The sequence below is a fragment of the Bubalus bubalis genome, chromosome 4, assembly GCF_019923935.1.
Source record: "Bubalus bubalis isolate 160015118507 breed Murrah chromosome 4, NDDB_SH_1, whole genome shotgun sequence".
Taxonomy (NCBI): Eukaryota; Metazoa; Chordata; class Mammalia; order Artiodactyla; family Bovidae; genus Bubalus; species Bubalus bubalis.
In genome coordinates, this window is record NC_059160.1 from 148389816 (window position 1) to 148406408 (window position 16593).

General features: G+C 39.1%; 2 protein-coding genes across 8 annotated transcripts in view; one reads left to right on the top strand and one right to left on the bottom strand.

The window, feature by feature from the left end:
* ECD (ecdysoneless cell cycle regulator) overlaps window positions 1-15324 on the bottom strand; it is a 28745-nt gene extending 13421 nt beyond the window's left edge. Inside the window, exons 1-9 of one of the 3 annotated variants that reach the window (XM_006060600.4) lie at window positions 15119-15324; window positions 13195-13400; window positions 9686-9803; window positions 7132-7219; window positions 6843-7021; window positions 5108-5300; window positions 4086-4214; window positions 2290-2418; window positions 377-462 (exon numbers count right to left, since the gene is read on the bottom strand). In XM_006060600.4, coding sequence (XP_006060662.1) covers window positions 377-462; window positions 2290-2418; window positions 4086-4214; window positions 5108-5300; window positions 6843-7021; window positions 7132-7219; window positions 9686-9803; window positions 13195-13399 — 1127 coding nt within the window. In that variant the 5' untranslated portion in view covers window position 13400; window positions 15119-15324. Of the gene's footprint in view, window positions 1-376; window positions 463-2289; window positions 2419-4085; window positions 4215-5107; window positions 5301-6842; window positions 7022-7131; window positions 7220-9685; window positions 9804-13194; window positions 13404-15118 lie in introns of all 3 variants that reach the window. The other 2 variants (XM_006060599.4, XM_044942254.2) reach the window with 2 other exon arrangements.
* Window positions 15325-15408: 84 nt separating this feature from the next.
* FAM149B1 (family with sequence similarity 149 member B1) overlaps window positions 15409-16593 on the top strand; it is a 50060-nt gene continuing 48875 nt past the window's right edge. For 2 of the 5 annotated variants that reach the window (XM_025284746.3, XR_003109078.2), the window contains exon 1: window positions 15409-15615. In XM_025284746.3, coding sequence (XP_025140531.1) covers window positions 15569-15615 — 47 coding nt within the window. In that variant the 5' untranslated portion in view covers window positions 15409-15568. The remainder of the gene's footprint in view (window positions 15616-16593) is intronic. The other 3 variants (XM_006060602.4, XM_025284747.3, XM_006060603.4) reach the window with 2 other exon arrangements.

Genomic DNA, 16593 nt, shown 5'->3' on the forward strand with positions numbered 1-16593 from the left:
CCTTTAGCAGATTACATAACCTCTCTTAGATTCAGTTTCTCAGCTGTGGATAGGGAAAATAACAATTATATCTATTTCACAGGGCTTTAAGAGGGGTTTAAATGAGTTAGTGGCCTAAGCTTTGTAAGTACTCAACATACATTAACCATTATATGATGATGATGAAGGTGGTGGTGGTGGTAATGGCTACAAGTGCCAGAAAACTCCCGTAACAACACCTCCTCTCTTGACACCAGCTTCTTCAGTATCATGAGTCCTGCCATTAACAGTTTAAATATAGAAACTCCAACATGTGCAGCCATCTCAGGAGTAAGTAACTCCTTAACTTCTGGCAAGTTATCACTCTGCTGCCCTGTTTGGGTAGAGATAAACTCACCTTTCTGGCCGATTTACAGAGAGCTGGAAGTAGTTCTTGGCCATTTCTAGCCTTTCCTGGTACTGAACAGAACCTTCCATCAGTCCCTAAAAAAATAATAATGCCCATCAGAACCTGGTATAGATGGCATCATTAAAATAACCCGCTCACCAGCAACTTCCAGGGAGGCAGCATACAGTACTGTAATATATTGTACAAAAATCATGAGGCCTGACTCCTCGTCCTTGTTTTCTCATGGATGCAGTTTCTCCAAAAAAGGGACTAGGCTAAACATGATGGGACCTCATCCTTTTCACCATTTAAGGGCCTCTTTCCAATTTGGGAGGTTTTCTATCATTTTCTATTATTTATTAATAACTTGTTATAAAGAAACAATTGATTAACCAGCAACTAATTTATAAAACAAAGTACAAATAGAGCTCAAAAACTAGCATAACCCTAACCTTAACTATCATTTCTACCTTTCACAGGTATGTTTATGATGGTATTTATGCGTAATACTTCTTTAACAATATACTCTAATATAAGCAGTTTTCCCTACCACTACACAATCTTTAAAATTATCATATTCTTAAGGACTTTTCTACTTCTTGGATGTTTCCTTAAAGTGTAGATTATTTAACATAAAGCTTCCCTGTTTGCAAGGCAGGAACAGAGGCATAGACGTAGAGGATGACTTGTGAACGTGGAGGGGAAGGAGAGGACAGGAGAAACTGAAACAGCAGCGCTGACACGTATACACTGCTATGTGTGAAGCAGACAGCTACTGGGAAGCTACTGTTCAGCACCGGCAGCTCAGCTCTGTGCTCCGCAATAACCTACAGGGGGTGGGGTTGTGCGGAGGAGGGAAGTTTAGGAGGAGGGGACATACATATACTTATATCTGATTCGGGCGTTGTACAGCAGAAACACAACATTGCAACGCAATTATCTTCCAATTAAAAATAATAATAAAATAAAGTGAAGGTTCCAAGTTTGAACTTCTGTATAATTCTTGGAATACAATATCAAATTACTTTCCAGTTAAGGTTGCAACTATTACAATGTTATCAGCCATGTATAGGTGTACTATTTTCACTATATTCTCAACAGCACTGAATATCTTTCATATGCTTTTTACTCTTGTGTTAATATACATATCTTTACTATGTGTGAGAGTGATTATTTTAAGGGAAATTTACTAGTTCCCTTTTCGTAATTTTTTTTTTTTGGAGCATAGTTGCTTTATACTGTTGTGTACGTCATTGTACAGCAAAGTGAATCAGCCATACATCTCCATACATCCCCTTTCTCTGGGATTTCCTTCCCATTTAGGTCATATAATTTTTTAATCTATGTCTTTGCTAATTTTTCTATTTGGCGTCTTCATGTTTCCTTCATAGATTTGCACAAGTTATTCATCTGATATAAATAATAACTTTTACCACTTTGTATAGATGTTATTTGGAGAAGGCAATGGCACCCCACTCCGGTACTCTTGCCTGGAAAATCCCATGGACGGAGGAGCCTGGTCGGCTGCAGTCCATGGGGTCGCTAAGAGTCGGGCACAACTGAGCGACTTCACTTTCACTTTTCACTTTCATGCATTGGAGAAGGAAATGGCAACCCCACTCCAGTGTTCTTGCCTGGAGGATCCCAGGGACGGGGGAGCCTGGTGGGCTGCCGTCTATGGGGTCGCCGAGTCGGAAATGACTGAAGTGACTTAGCAGCAGCAGCATCATAGATGTTATTAATTTTTCTAAAATATTAGAAACAGTTTGTAGACACTCCCTTATTACCACCAAACTAGAATGGTCCCTTTTAACTCTAGTTCTTACATTTATGTCACACATTAAATATGGACCTAACACTTTAGATCACTGGCTTGATTTTGCCTAGATTATACAGTTTAAAGAGTGCATAGTAAGTCCTACCTTAAAGTAATCATTCTTCTTCAGACTTTCAAGGAAGCCAGCCCAGAGTGGTGACGTAGTCACAAGGGACTTTTTGGAGTCAGAAAAATGTGGGCTACATTTGGAGCATAAGATCTCAAATCCATGAGCCTACATGGAAAAGACAGAATTTTTATTATTAGGTTACTTTCTTTCCATTTAACCACACTCAAGAACTAGGTGACTGGACATATGGGTATGTGAACATTTATACTACTCTTTAAATTTTATGAAAAAAATATGACTTTAATTCCAAGTTTCTTAATCTCTGCAGATTACTAAAAATTATAAAGGGGCAGCAAATAACAGAAAACAAAAAATTCTTATTTTCCTGAAAGAGATTTCTCTTCTCACTGATTAAAAAACTAGAAATTTAAACTTGCTTCTTGCCTGCTTAAAAAAGGTTGCAAAAGGTTTCTTGTCTAACACAATTATAAATGAATTAAGCATGGTCTTAGGAATAGTAAAGGGAGGGAATCACTTCATTATAAGAGTCCTTTGATTAAAAAATATAATAAATGCACAAGGCAAAATAATTCTAATAGGGAGCTTCCCTGATTACTCTGGAGAAAACTGCCACCAATTCCTTGCATATCCTTTCAGACGTAATCTTTGCCCTCAAGCAGATATGTGTGCGTGTGCATACATATATCCTCCTACTTCATCCCCTTCATCACTAAATGGCAACGTACATACTGCTCCGAACCTTGCTTTTCTCTTAGTGATATTCCCTGGAGATGATTTCATACAAACATATAAATTTATCCATCCAACTTCATGGACAGACCATAATTTATCCAACTATTTTTCTACTAGTAGACATTTAAGTATTTTCCAGTCTTTTGCTACTATAAACAATGCTTTCACGAGTATCTTCATATGTTTTTGTGCAAAAGTAAAATATATGGAGGATAAATTTCAGGAAGTGAAAATGCTGAACAGCAGGGTTTGTGCATTTTAAATATTATGGAAAGTGATAAACTGTTCTAAGAGACTGAATCAACTCATATTCCTATCAGTAATGTTTGAGGGTACCTCTTTACGTATTTTTACAAACCTCGTATTTGTTATCAAACTTTTGGATACTTGTCAATCAAATGGTGAAAAACATTACTTTGTAGTTTTAAATTGCAATTCTTTTATTACGAGCAAGTGTCAACATTTTTCATAAAAATCATTTGTATTTCCTTTTCTCTGGACTATCAATGGTTTCTGATCATTTTTGATTGATTGCTACTATTTTTTTCACCTTGAATTGTAGCAATGCTATATACTAGATAAAGCAACTTTTGTCATTTACTAGTTTTATTTTAACTCTTTGTCATTTAAACTGCAGATATTTTACTTTCTCCAGGTTAACTGTATTTTGACTATATTTATGGGTTTTTTCCCCATATAGAAATGTTTAATTTTTATATAATCAAATTTATCAATCCTTTATTGTTTCCAGTTTCAAGTCATGCTTAGGAAGGACTTTCTTACTCATATTTTCATAAATTTTCCTACGCTTTCTTCCAAATTTTATGGTTTTGTTTTTTTCACTTAAATATTTGGTCCAACTGGAATTTATTTTGGCATAGATGTGATAACTTTTTCAGCTGGACACACAGTTCTATCATCCCTTACAGAATAATCCACTTTGCCTTATTTCAAATACCACATCTTACTACATTCTCACATTAACAGAGTGTATTTCTAGATTTCTAAGTTGTGTCATTACTCTGTGAAGAGCCCTTTGACATTAAGGAAGAAAATTAAATTTTCTGGTTCAACTTTACCAACTTCATGCCCAATTCGTGGGCTCGGTACTGGGGATGACATGGAGGAGGCAGCTTGTATCCGCTCCGCCGGTCCGGCACAAACCTTTGTTGCACCAACTGTGCGTACAGACATTTAGTGAAAGTCACCTGGACATCGGGACACAAAATATGTGAGTCTCTTCCTGAAATTAAAATGCCTGACTATCATTTCACAGTTAACAACAATAACTTCATTTATGAGCTTCATATTCAGATAAATGCAAAGAAGACTCAACCTATTTACTGTCTACACTTTTTAGTAACAGCTTTACAGAGATGTAATTCACACACCATAAAATTTACCTTCACTGTCTATATTTAGTTGTCACTAAGGTAATTCAAATCATTAGTTACATTACACAGCAATTTTGGCAGGTAGATGGTAAAGAATAATTCTTAATTCTCTGGAGGAAATGAAATGTTTTATGCTAAGAAAGATATAATTGCTCAAACAGGGAAAATGTGGTCAGAAATAGCTAGGAAACATTGAGATATAAAATAGGAAGTCAGGTCTCTTATAGTCTTCCTCTTCTGGATAGGAGAAAAGAAAAAAATCAAAAATATGAAACCAGTCAATCCTAAATGAAATCAACCCTGAATATTCATTGGAAGGACTGCTGCTGAAGCTGAAGCTCCAATACTTTGGCCACCTGATGTGAAGAGCCAGCTCACTGGAAAAGACCTGGATGATGGGAAAGACTGCGGACAGAAGGAGAAGGGGGCAACAAAGGATGAGATGGTCGGATGGCATCACCAACTCAATGGACATGAGTTTGAGCAAACTCAGAGAGATAGTGAAGGACAGGGAAGCCTGGTGTGCTGCAGTCCATGAGACTGCAAAGTTGGACATGACTTAGCGACTGAACAATAACAACAAAAAGTCTATATTAACTTGCTATGAGGAAACAGAATATTCCCAATTTTTTACTAGTGAACAATTAAAATAATGTTTAACATTCCTTTCAGTGAGAGAAACTAAATGACCAAGAGAGCTATCTTACCGATGTCATTATTCGTGTTTCAGGCAAGAATGTCTTGAAAATACGACAGGCCCGCAGGTCAATGGGGTCCCGGAGGTAAAATGCCTGGACTCCTGCAGCCACCAATCTGGGGCGCTGCTTCAGCACCGCTGCAATGCCAGCTGGGAGGAAGCAGTGTGCTTGATGAAGGGAGGCTTTAATTTTTTCTGGGTACCTGTGACAGGTAACATAATCACTTTTATTTTATGATATGACAGAGTTTATTTTCTTGGGCTCCAAAATCACTGAAGATGGTGACTACAGCCATGAAATTACTCCTTGGAAGAAAAGCTATGACCAACCTAGACAGCATATTAAAAAGCAGAGACATTACTTTGCCAACAAAGGTCCGTCTAGTCAAAGCTATGAGTAGTCATGTATGGATGTGAGAGTTGGACCATAAAGAAAGCTGAGCACCAAAGAATTGATGCTTTTGAAGTGTGGTGTTGCTGAAGACTCTTGAGAGTCCCATAGACTGCAAGATCAAACCAGTCCATCCTAAAGGAAATCAGTACTGAATATTCACTGAAAGGACTGATGCTGAAGCTGAACCTCCAATATACTTTGGCCACGTGATGTGAAGAACTGACTCATTAGAAAAGACACTGATGCTGAGAAAGACTGAAGGCAGGAGAAGGGGACGACAGAGGTGAGATTGTTGGATGGCATCACTGACGCAATGGACATGAGTTTGAGCAAGCTCCGGGAGTTGGTGATGGACAGAGAAGCATGTTGTGCTGCAGGCAACAGGGTTGCAAAGAGTCAGACACAACTGAGCAACTGAACTGAACTGATGTAAATATCTAGGATTCTTATACCATTTACTTTCCTCTTAACATTTTATCTTGTCTTGGTTCATCTGGAGTGAGATGAAAAGAGTGACAACTCTCTTGTCACCCTTGGGAATTCCCTGGTGGTCCACTGGTCAGGATTTGGTGCTTTCACTGCCAGCAAAAACCCAGGTTCATTCCCTAGTTGGGGACCTAAGATTTCCATGCTGAGTGGCCAAAAAAATAATTGTTTAAAAAAGAAACTATATACTAAAGACTACGGGTAGGAAAAGAGAGAAAGAAAAAGTGAAAGAAATGGAAAATAAAGAAAAGGGATTAAGGTGATCCAATAAAAACAACAAAAACGTTACTACTATATTTTGAAAAGAAAATCAGAATTTATTCTCCTAAAAAATGGTACAAAGTGTACTGAAGCAAAGCTAAAAGAGATTATTATTTAATATTGTTAAGATCTGAATAATACTAAACATTTAATAAGTACTCAAATTTGAATGGCTGAACTAATACATTATTAGACTAAGGTGTTCTCTTCTGAATAGAACCTAACGTGCTCCAACTAAGTCAGAGAATCCCATATATACACCCAGAATCAGAGAAAAATCCTGAACAGATTGTGCTCACTCAGATTTTCATCTCTAAAGGTCCAAAAATTTTTATCTATGGATCTACATACTACTTGGCCACACTCTCTAAGGTAAATAAATGCAAAAACATTGGGCCTATAGCCTTCAAATGGCGACTAAAAGATACATCTGTTTCTTGATTTTAAAACACAGGAAGCTTAATTTATTGGTCAATTTCACAAAGGATGAACACTGACAATCAGCACTAATCTATGTGCAAGAAATGCTTAGATTCATCAAAGGCTTGAGCAACATGAAGTCAAAAGGCTCCTTGACTAGCAGTGAAAGTGTCAGTTTTCTTACCCTCTGATGCGTCTATTCACAGCAGCTCGTACAGATTCTGAAGCCAGAATTTTTTCTGGGTGTGTTGAGATTATACTCAGTGCTTGTGAAATTGTTGGGGGTGTGGTAGGTAACCAGGATACTGTTCCAGATTTCTTTGGTGCAGGAATAATGCACAACTCCCCTTGGTGGAAAAACACCTACAAAGTGATATAGTTTCCATACTTGGCATTGACAAAATCCAGATACATATGAAAATGATGCAACATGGTTTCACCTTTATAAATTTTCTAAACTTGGATATACTTACCCTGTTGGCACTATTATCAGGATCCAACCATTTAGGGAGAAAGTCAGCAGCTTCTATTAACAAGAATTCACCGTCATTGTCTTCAATCCTAACGCAAAAGAAATTTCAACTTTGAATTAAAAGAAGTACATATTTGCTAATAATCAAAACAGATCTGTTCTAATACATTTTTGCCCTAATCTTAGTAAATAAATATATGAGTATATACCATAGATTTCTATAATTATGTAGATTTCTATGATTAAGCAAAATGTTTTAAGATACCATTAAGTACTGAAGGGAGTCTCTAAAATTGTAAGGAGGAATTTGAGAGTGATAGGAGAAAAAAATAAGTACATAAATAAATAGCAGTAGAAAAAAATGTGAAAAATATACCAAGTCTTGGAAAAAAGAAAAAAATCACATACAGCCAAGATTAGGAAAACCTTTATGGAGGAAGTACTATTGGGCCCTGAAAGATACTTTTGTTTTGCCTCATCTGCATCACTTTTTAAAAATTTAAATTTCTGAGTATGTAATACAGTCACATGATTAAAACTTTTAAAAAATACATAAATAGTTATACAATGAAAAAGTCTCCTTGTTATTTTTGTATCTATATGCCCAACCCCTCCACCATTGTTACTTCCTGTTTATCCTTCTAGAGTTTGCTTATGTGTAAAGTAGTCAGTAGGAATATAAATGTTTTTCTTCTCCTGTTGCACGGAATTGTAGCATACTATATATATTGTCCCAGATTATTTTCACTTTTAATGGGTAGAGATACAATATATCCAGAAAAGGAGAGATGCTCTGGGGAGTGGGAACAGCATAAGCAAAACTATGAAGGTGGCATTTAAGGTAGAGATTTGAAGACTGACAAAAACAACAACAAAAAGGACTAGAAAAGCACAGTTATATCATTTTGTGAAGAGCTTTAAATGTTGGCAGAATCCAGTGAGAATGAGTTTAATTTTATAAACAAAAAAAATGAAATGTTTTAGAGTAGGGAAGTAAAATGGTTTGAGCTCTACTTTAGGAATATTAATCTGGCAGACACAGAGAGGAAAAATGTCCTTCTTTTTCTAATTAAAAAAAAAACAAACTGACAAGATGGTAGATGCTTATTAAAAGAGCTTTAGAGGCCTAGTGGGTAAGTATGACCCACCACTACATACATAAGTATCAGAATCAGCATATGAAAGGCACTGGCCCCTCCTTATTACCCTAGTAAAGAAATAAACTACCATATTTGTGCCTGTTTATTGAAAATTCTACCATTTATTTAATAAGTATGGCTACCTATTTGTAGGTGTGGTAATAGTAGTGTTGCATTATCTCTTAAGTTTACATCCTAAAGTATTTAAAAATCAAATGGTATAATATTGGAGGTTTGTTTTAAAACACTCTTGCTTCCCTGGTGGCTCAGTTGTTAAGAGTCAGTCTGCCAATCGGGAGATCTGGGTTTGATCCCTGATCCGGGAAGATTCCATATGCCACAGAACAACTAACTTGGGAATGACAGAGAATTATCAGTTCCTATAATATTTTAAAAACTGAATTACAATGCATTATTATCTACTTTGCTTCATATCCATACAATTGTTCACTGATGTCTCTTTAAATTTCTTCTGTCTATAGTTTCTCAAAAAAAAAAAAAATAGAGCTTTAGAGGAAGACATAGAGAAATCTGTGACATACACACACACACACACACACACACACACACACATATATGAATTTCTTTTTAAGACACAGAAATTTGATAGTGATTACTTTTGGGAAATCAGAGCAGTACACCCTTTTGTATTGCTTGAATTTTATTTACCATGTGTATTTGTTCTTTCATAACAAGAATAAAAAAAAATAAGAGAAAACCTAAGCTAAGCAGGTTTTGTGTGAAATTTTTTGGAAGTTAAATTCTCAGATGATACTTTAATTCTTCTTTAAGAAAAGGAAGTCACCAGCAAAAAGGAAGAAAACATAGAAATCACATTTAAAATCTACATCTCAAATCTGTACAATTTCCACCAGCTACAGAAAAAAATATTACTAAATGGATAAAAATGTAGTCATTTTCAATAATAGAATTCCTTAAGAATTACTATTTTTTGGTAAAGCTGGCTTCTTTAATTTTTTTAATTTTTATTTTTTAATTGGGGAAAACTGCTTTACAATGTTTTGTTGGTTTGTGCAGTACAACACAAATCAGTCATAATTACATATACATATGTGTGTGTGTGTGTATGTATGTGTGTATATATATATATATATACACACACACATTTCCCTCCCTCTTGAGCCCCCCTCCCTTTCCCTTACCCCATCCCTCTAGGCCATCACAGAGCACGAGGCTGGGTTCCCTATGTTATACAGCAACTTCCCACTATCTATCTATCTTACATATAATAGTGCATATATGTCAATGCTACTGTCTCAATTCATCCCATCCTCACCTTCCCCCACTTTAGCCACAAGTCTGTTCTCTATAGCTTCATCAGTGCCATTTTCCTAGATTCCATACATATGCATTAATGTGATACTTGTTTAAGAATTATTAATAAAACTGTAATACCTTGCTACTAACTCTGGAAATTCTTTTGTAATTTGCTTCACTATATAAACAATAAACCATTCATCCTCAATGTTATCCCCAAACTTTGTCATGCCAAATATATGAGCAGGAACATCTCCTAAAAACAAGAGAAAAGCAATGATATAATCAAATAAATTTATCCGTTCAAATAAAAGTACAAGCAATCATTCAATTAAAAAAACTGTTATTGACTGGCTATGCTCCAGGAGTATGGCCATATACTGGGAGCTGGGGTTGCAATCCTGAACAAGATATAAGAAGCTTACTCTTGAAGAGCTTAGAGTCTGGACAACAGGAGATAGACAACCAATCACAAAACAAGATGATGAACAGAGGTATACACTGAGGGCTACGTGGTCATAAAGTATGTGATATCTGAGCTATGCGCCTCTGGAGGAATGACCACAGTAGGCTTTCCAGAAAGAGAGAACACGTGCATGTGTAAAGGCACAGCAGCATGACAGATGATTGTGTGTTCTAGGAGTATTAGCAGAAATTTTCAAACAAGTGCATTATCCAAAAACATGTAGAACTTAAATAATATACTCAGATAGCCAATGGGTCAAAGAAGAAGTCATAAGGGGAATTATAAAATATTGGGAGACTAATGAAAACCAGGGCTTCCCTGGTGGCTTAGACAGTAAACAATCTACCCACAATGCGGGAGACCCAGGTTCAATTTCTGGGTGGGGAAGATCCTCTGGAGGAGGAAATGGCAACCCACTCCAGTATTCTTACCCAGAGAATTCCATGGAAGAGGAGCCTGGCAGGTTACAGTCCATGGGGTTGCAATGAGTCAGACACACAGCTGACCAACTAACACTTTCACTTTAACACTTTCAATGAAAACCAAGACAACAAACCAAACATATGGGGTACAGAGAAAGCAGTGCTAGGAGGTACTTTACAGTCATAAAAGATCTCAGGTCAACAACGTAGCTTTATACCTTAAGGAACTAGAAAAAGAACTAAACTCCAAGCTAGAGGAGGGAAATAATGAAGATTAGAGCAGAGATCAATGAAATAAAGAATAGGAAAACAATATTTTAAAAAATCAACTAAACTGAGTTGGTTTGTTTAAAAGATCAACAAAATTGACAAAACATTAGATTAAGTAAAACTGACTCAAATAGCTAAAATCAGAAATGAAAGAGGGAATATCACAACCTATGCCACAGAAATAAGAATTATAAGAAAACAGAATGAACAACTGTATACCAACAAACTGGATAACTTAGAAGAAATGCATAAATTCCTGGAAATATACAACTTATCAAGACTGGAACACACAGAAGAAGAAAACCTGTACATATCTATTAAAGTAAGGAAAGTGAATTAATAATCAGAAACTTCTCAACAAAGAAAAGCCCAGGACTAGATGACTTCACTGGAAAACTCTACCAAACATTTAAAGAAGAATTAACATTAAAAAAAACAAACAAACACTGAGGAGGAGGAAACATTCCCAAACTTATTTTATGAGGCCAGCATGAGCCAACAAAACACTTGCAAACTAATTCAACAACATGTTAAAAGGATTGTACACCATGACCAAGTGAGATTTATTCCTAGAATGCAAGGGTGATTTGACACAGGAACACCAACTAACGTAATATACCATATTAACAGAATGAAGGTCAAACAAGCGTGCTGCGGAGTGTCTCAAGAGTTGCCATGGCAAAAAAAGCGCCACACAAGTGGGACAAACTGCCCATCAGCTCCTCTCCCTGCTCCAGACCGCCAGGCTTCTTCAGCTAGAGAAGCTCCAGTTAGAGTGCCTTCATTTTTACCTACCTTACATATTACGGGCTTCCCTTGTGGCTCAGCTAGTAAAGAATCCTCCTGCAATGAGGGAGACCTGGGTTCAATCCCTGGGTTGGGAATATCCTCAGGAAAAGGGAAAGGCTACCCACTGGAGAATTCTCTGGCCTGGAGAATTCCATGGACTGTATAGTCCTTTCACTTTACATATTAAAACTTCAATTTTAATTTCATCCAGAAGCAATGCAGAACAGTTGCACGGTGTTAGGAGAGTGACATGATCAGATTCGTTTTACAAAGGTAACTGTCAACACCGTCAGGAACTGGAGACATTGGGACCAGAGAGATTAGTTAGGGGGCCTCAGTAGTCTTCCAGATGAAGAGGGCCCAGACTGTAGCCAAACAGATGTGAGAAAGGGTCAGATTTCAGGGGTAATAACAGTAGGATTTAGTGCTGTGGAACATGGTGAAGTGAGGATTTGAGGATGATTTTGAATTACTAACAAGCTTGACTACTAGGTGGATAGTAATACCATTAAGCAAGACAAGAAAACACTGTGTAAAAATTATTTTCGAGAAAAAAGATAGGGAATTAGTTTTGGCCGTGTTATGCTAATGGGACAGTGTTCTTGCCAATAAGTATCATACATATCAGTGATAAGGCATTCAATAAAATTAATGTTTTACATTTGGCAACTGCTAGCCAAAAGGTAGGAGAAGGCAATGGCACCCCACTCCAGTACTCTTGCCTGGAAAATCCCATGGACGGAGGAGCCTGGTGGGCTGCAGTCCATGGGGCCGCTAAGAACTGGACACGACTGAGGGACTTCACTTTCACTTTTCATTTTCATGCATTGGAGAAGGAAATGACAACCCACTCCAGCGTTCTTGCCTGGAGAATCCCAGGGACGGGGGAGCCTGGTGGGCTGCCGTCTCTGGGATTGCACAGAGTCGGACACGACTGAAGCAACTTAGCAGCAGCAGCAGCAGCAGCAGCAGCCAAAAGGTAACAGAGAAGCACTAAAATGAGCCCGAATGAAGGAATCACCAGATGTTAGGCTCCTGATATGAAATAAGACCCCACAGAGGTTGTTGTTGCCTGAGTAGAGCCTTGGTAAGTTATCCATGACTCACTTTAGTTAAGTTATAAGAAATGAGATGACAAAGTGCCATTATTTGGCCACAGGTCAGGCCTCAAGCACTGACAATACAGGGAAGCAGGGAAGGAATGTCAAAATGCTTCTGTGTGGAAAAGAGTGCTTACTTAGCTCAATCATTTCTCTTTATAAGCCAAGCAGAGCCACTCTTAGACCCTTAGCAAAACAACTATTTGAAAGAAGGCAGCCTAGTAAGCACACCATCAAGACCGAGGAATACAGAGGAACCGCTGAAAGAACTATGGTTAAAGAAGCCAGCCTGAACCTGTTTAGTGTAGGTACCTAGATATATGATGGCATAGTAAAGTTTCAAAGAAAAGCCATGGCTTGATAATGTTGAGTATATATTAGTTCCTAAGATAATGACTGTTAGAAAGCTTTCATCAACATGAATTTTTAAAAAAAATTTTTAAGTTCAAGAGCTTAACTGAATTTCAGCAAATACCATAAAAGTTCAGGATATAAATCTCCTGACAACACTGAATGAACTGTGGACTATTACACATCACTGGTGTCAGAATGACATCAAGAGTCACATGTATCAAAGCAAAATAAGCAAAAGAACCTTACCTTTCCCAGGTTTATATTTGAGATTGAAAGGCTGATTCTGCCAAATATAGGGGACCAGCATAGGTGCAAACTGGGTCATTATCCTCTCAATGTACTTTTGAAGGATCTCTCTGTGTTCTTCTGGGTCCCCTGGTTTATCTGGTATCAGGAACAGGCGATACTCTACTGTGTCTTCCACTGTAGCAAACTTCATATTTTCCTCCATTCTTCTTTGAAAGTTACATTTAAAGTTTCAATAATATAAACCATATAGAATAATGTAGAAGTAATATCCTAGTCCCTGAACTATGCTAGGCAATTCCATTAACATTGTTTCCCCAAATTCAATGATTCACATACCATCATCATGATTTTTGCATTGACCACATACCAACTATGGTAACACTTATTTAATATTCTTTTAATGACAGTTTTATACTTATATTAAAAGAATTTTTAATATACAATAAATGGAAATCCAATACCACATTCCCAAACTAATAAATAAGCATTAAGAATAAAATAAAAAAGGTTTGCCCTTGCATTATCAGTGGTGCGTATAACACACGTTTGGAAACACTGCAATAACATCTTTTGAAACACTATCAAAAGTCCCAGGTCTGCCGAAAGTCCCAGTTGTGTTCTGGGCATTTCATTTTCTCTTTCTGTGGCTTTTCCCTTAATTGTAGAATGAGACTGTTACCTATCATCTCTATAATCCTTCCCTAGTTAAATTTTTAATATTTAAATGTTCTTAAGCACAATCTCCCTTCCTCTGCAGAATTTAAGTCTTTCCCATTGTGTGGGATAGAGGAATTCAAAACTACAAAACATTCATTCCTATCATTTCACCCCCAAATAATCTGCCCATGGCTCTTGATCCTACAACTATCTGTTCTAAATTTCCCCCCTTTTCAGGTTTCAGAGGGTATAGCTCTGGGATATTAGGAGGTGGTGAATAACTATTTTCTAAAGGTTTTGCTTACATACAAAAGTACTAGTTCACTACTGTTGCCAGGAGAGGCTTGGTACTGAGAAGGCAACGGCAACCCACTCCAGTACTCTTGCTGGAAAATCCCATGGATGGAGAGCCTAGTGGGCTGCCGTCTATGGGGTCGCACAGAGTCGGACACGACTGAAGCGACGCAGCAGCAGCAGCAGAGGCTTGGTAAAAGAAAAAACTGCGCTGGATCGTCCACTTCACGGCTGCAATTCGATTTTCAGACTTGTTTTTCTAACGGATTAGTAAAATGAGGTCCAAAGGAACTTGCATCTTCTATCCAGACATTCTTTCACTGCAGACCGTCCAAATTATCATTTGGCCTTTTAACCCAAGTGCCTGCGTGCTAAGTCGCTTCAGTCGTGTCCGATTCTTTGCGACCCTATGGATTGGGAATTCATGGGATTCTCCAGGCAAGAATACTGGAGTGGGTCGCCATTTCCTTCTCCAGGGGATCTTCCCGATCCAGGGATCGAACCCGGGTCTACCCCACTGCAGACAGATTCTTTACTATCTGAGCCACCAGGAAAGCCTTATTATGAAGAATTTCGTGACAGGGCTGAAGTGAAGTCTTTCAGTCGTGTCCGATTCTTTGCAACCGCATGAACTGTAGGCTCCTCCGTCCATGGGATTTTCCAGGCAAGAATACTGGAGTGGGTTGCCATTTCCTTCCCAGGAGATCTTCCTAATCCAGGGATTGAACTCGGGTCTCCAGCATTGTAGGCAGACGCTTTACAGTCTGAGGCACCAGGGAAGTCCTCTAGAGACAGGGCTAGAAGGGACTTTTGAGACCACGCAGGCTAACTCCACACTGTATATATGAGAAAACTGGGAGCATAGCAAGAGGAGCAACCAAGCACCAGAGGCCTGGCTTGGAGTCTAGGGGCTCTTTACTCAGACTACGCTCTCTCCTTCACCCAACAAAATGAAGCAAATTCCGCTTACGGTTCTGGGCCTGGGCCTCTTCGGCAAGTCTTTGTTGCAGCACCTTTCCTCAGTCGTCTCTCCTACCTAGTGAGCTGGTGGGGAACTGCCAGCAGTAGACACAGCCTGGCCCAGGATGAGTCCACACGTTCGTCTGGAACCAGAACCAGAGGAAACTCCGAAAGTCAGAAACGACTCAGCCTCGGAACCCCGGGCCGTCGTCCCGATGCACGTCGGCGGAAACATTAGGCGAGTGCTCCTGTGATATCGTCACTTCCGCCCCCACAGGCAAGCCGGAAGACTAGGGAGGTGGGGACCCTGGGAAAGTGGCGAACTGGAGTCCAGGAAACGGGGCGTGACGGGGCCGGAAGGTGGCGGGAGGGGGCCGAGCCGGAGCGGGCGCGAGGGCCAGGCTTGGAGGCCCCCACCCTGGCTTGTCCGCCCCCGCCGAGGCTGAGGAGGAAGAGGAGGATGACCTCCAGATACACTAGGAAGGCGGTGCCACAGAACTTGGAGTTGTGAGTGAACTGCTCAGCTACTCCAGCCCGGGCCGGGGGGTGCCGAGGAGGGTCGCATGCGCGCTGGGGACCCTTCCTGCCCAGTCCCTTGCTCCTTTTACCTTTCTCAGTGTGAGGGGAAAGAAAATCTTTGTAATTTTCTCCTACCAGCTTTGCCGGACGTTGGCCCTTCTGTTTCCTTCTCCAGCTAATAAGAGCATGTTACTTGTGCTGTCCCAGAAACTTGGTCTGTTTGGCCTGCACTTCTTGAGCTTAGGGACTTGGGTTTCCTAAGGCATTTTGTAGTTTCCACGTGTCTCATGCCCCAGTGTCAATGGCCATTGACAACTAGTGAAGCTGTTAATAGCTGAATGCTACAAGAAAGTTGAATACGTCTGGTGCCAACCGAAATGCAAAGCTACTTATATGCATTAGCTCACAACTCTTATCAATAAGGATACCAGATAGGAACTATTATTATTTTGCACAGATAAAGATCTCAGGTTTAAAGGTTGTAGCATGCCAGAGATCACACGGCCAGAAGGTGGTGGAACTGAAATATAAACCTGTTGTCTGATTTTGAAGCTTGTGGTCATAACCATTACACATAACTGCCTCCCCACCTCTGCAACTTAGTGTCAGAATCCTTGAGAATCAGTTTTGCTTTTGAGACTTCAGAGAGCAAGTGTGCTGTGTGCTAAGTCACTTCAGTCTTTTCCAACTCTTAGATACCCTCTGGATCACCATAGAGGCTCCTCGGTCCATGGGATTTTTCCAGGCAAGAATACTGGAGTGGGTTGCCATGCCCTCCTCCAAGAGATCTTCCCGATGCAGGGATGGAACCTGGGTTTCCCATATTGCAGGCAGGTTCTTTACCATCTGAGCCACCAGGGAAGCCCAGAGAGCAAATATTTCTGGCTTAAAGACCCACCTCCCACCCCTAGTGAAATGTTGTAATTTAGGAAGTAATGATAATGTCATACATTTGTTAATACTTTA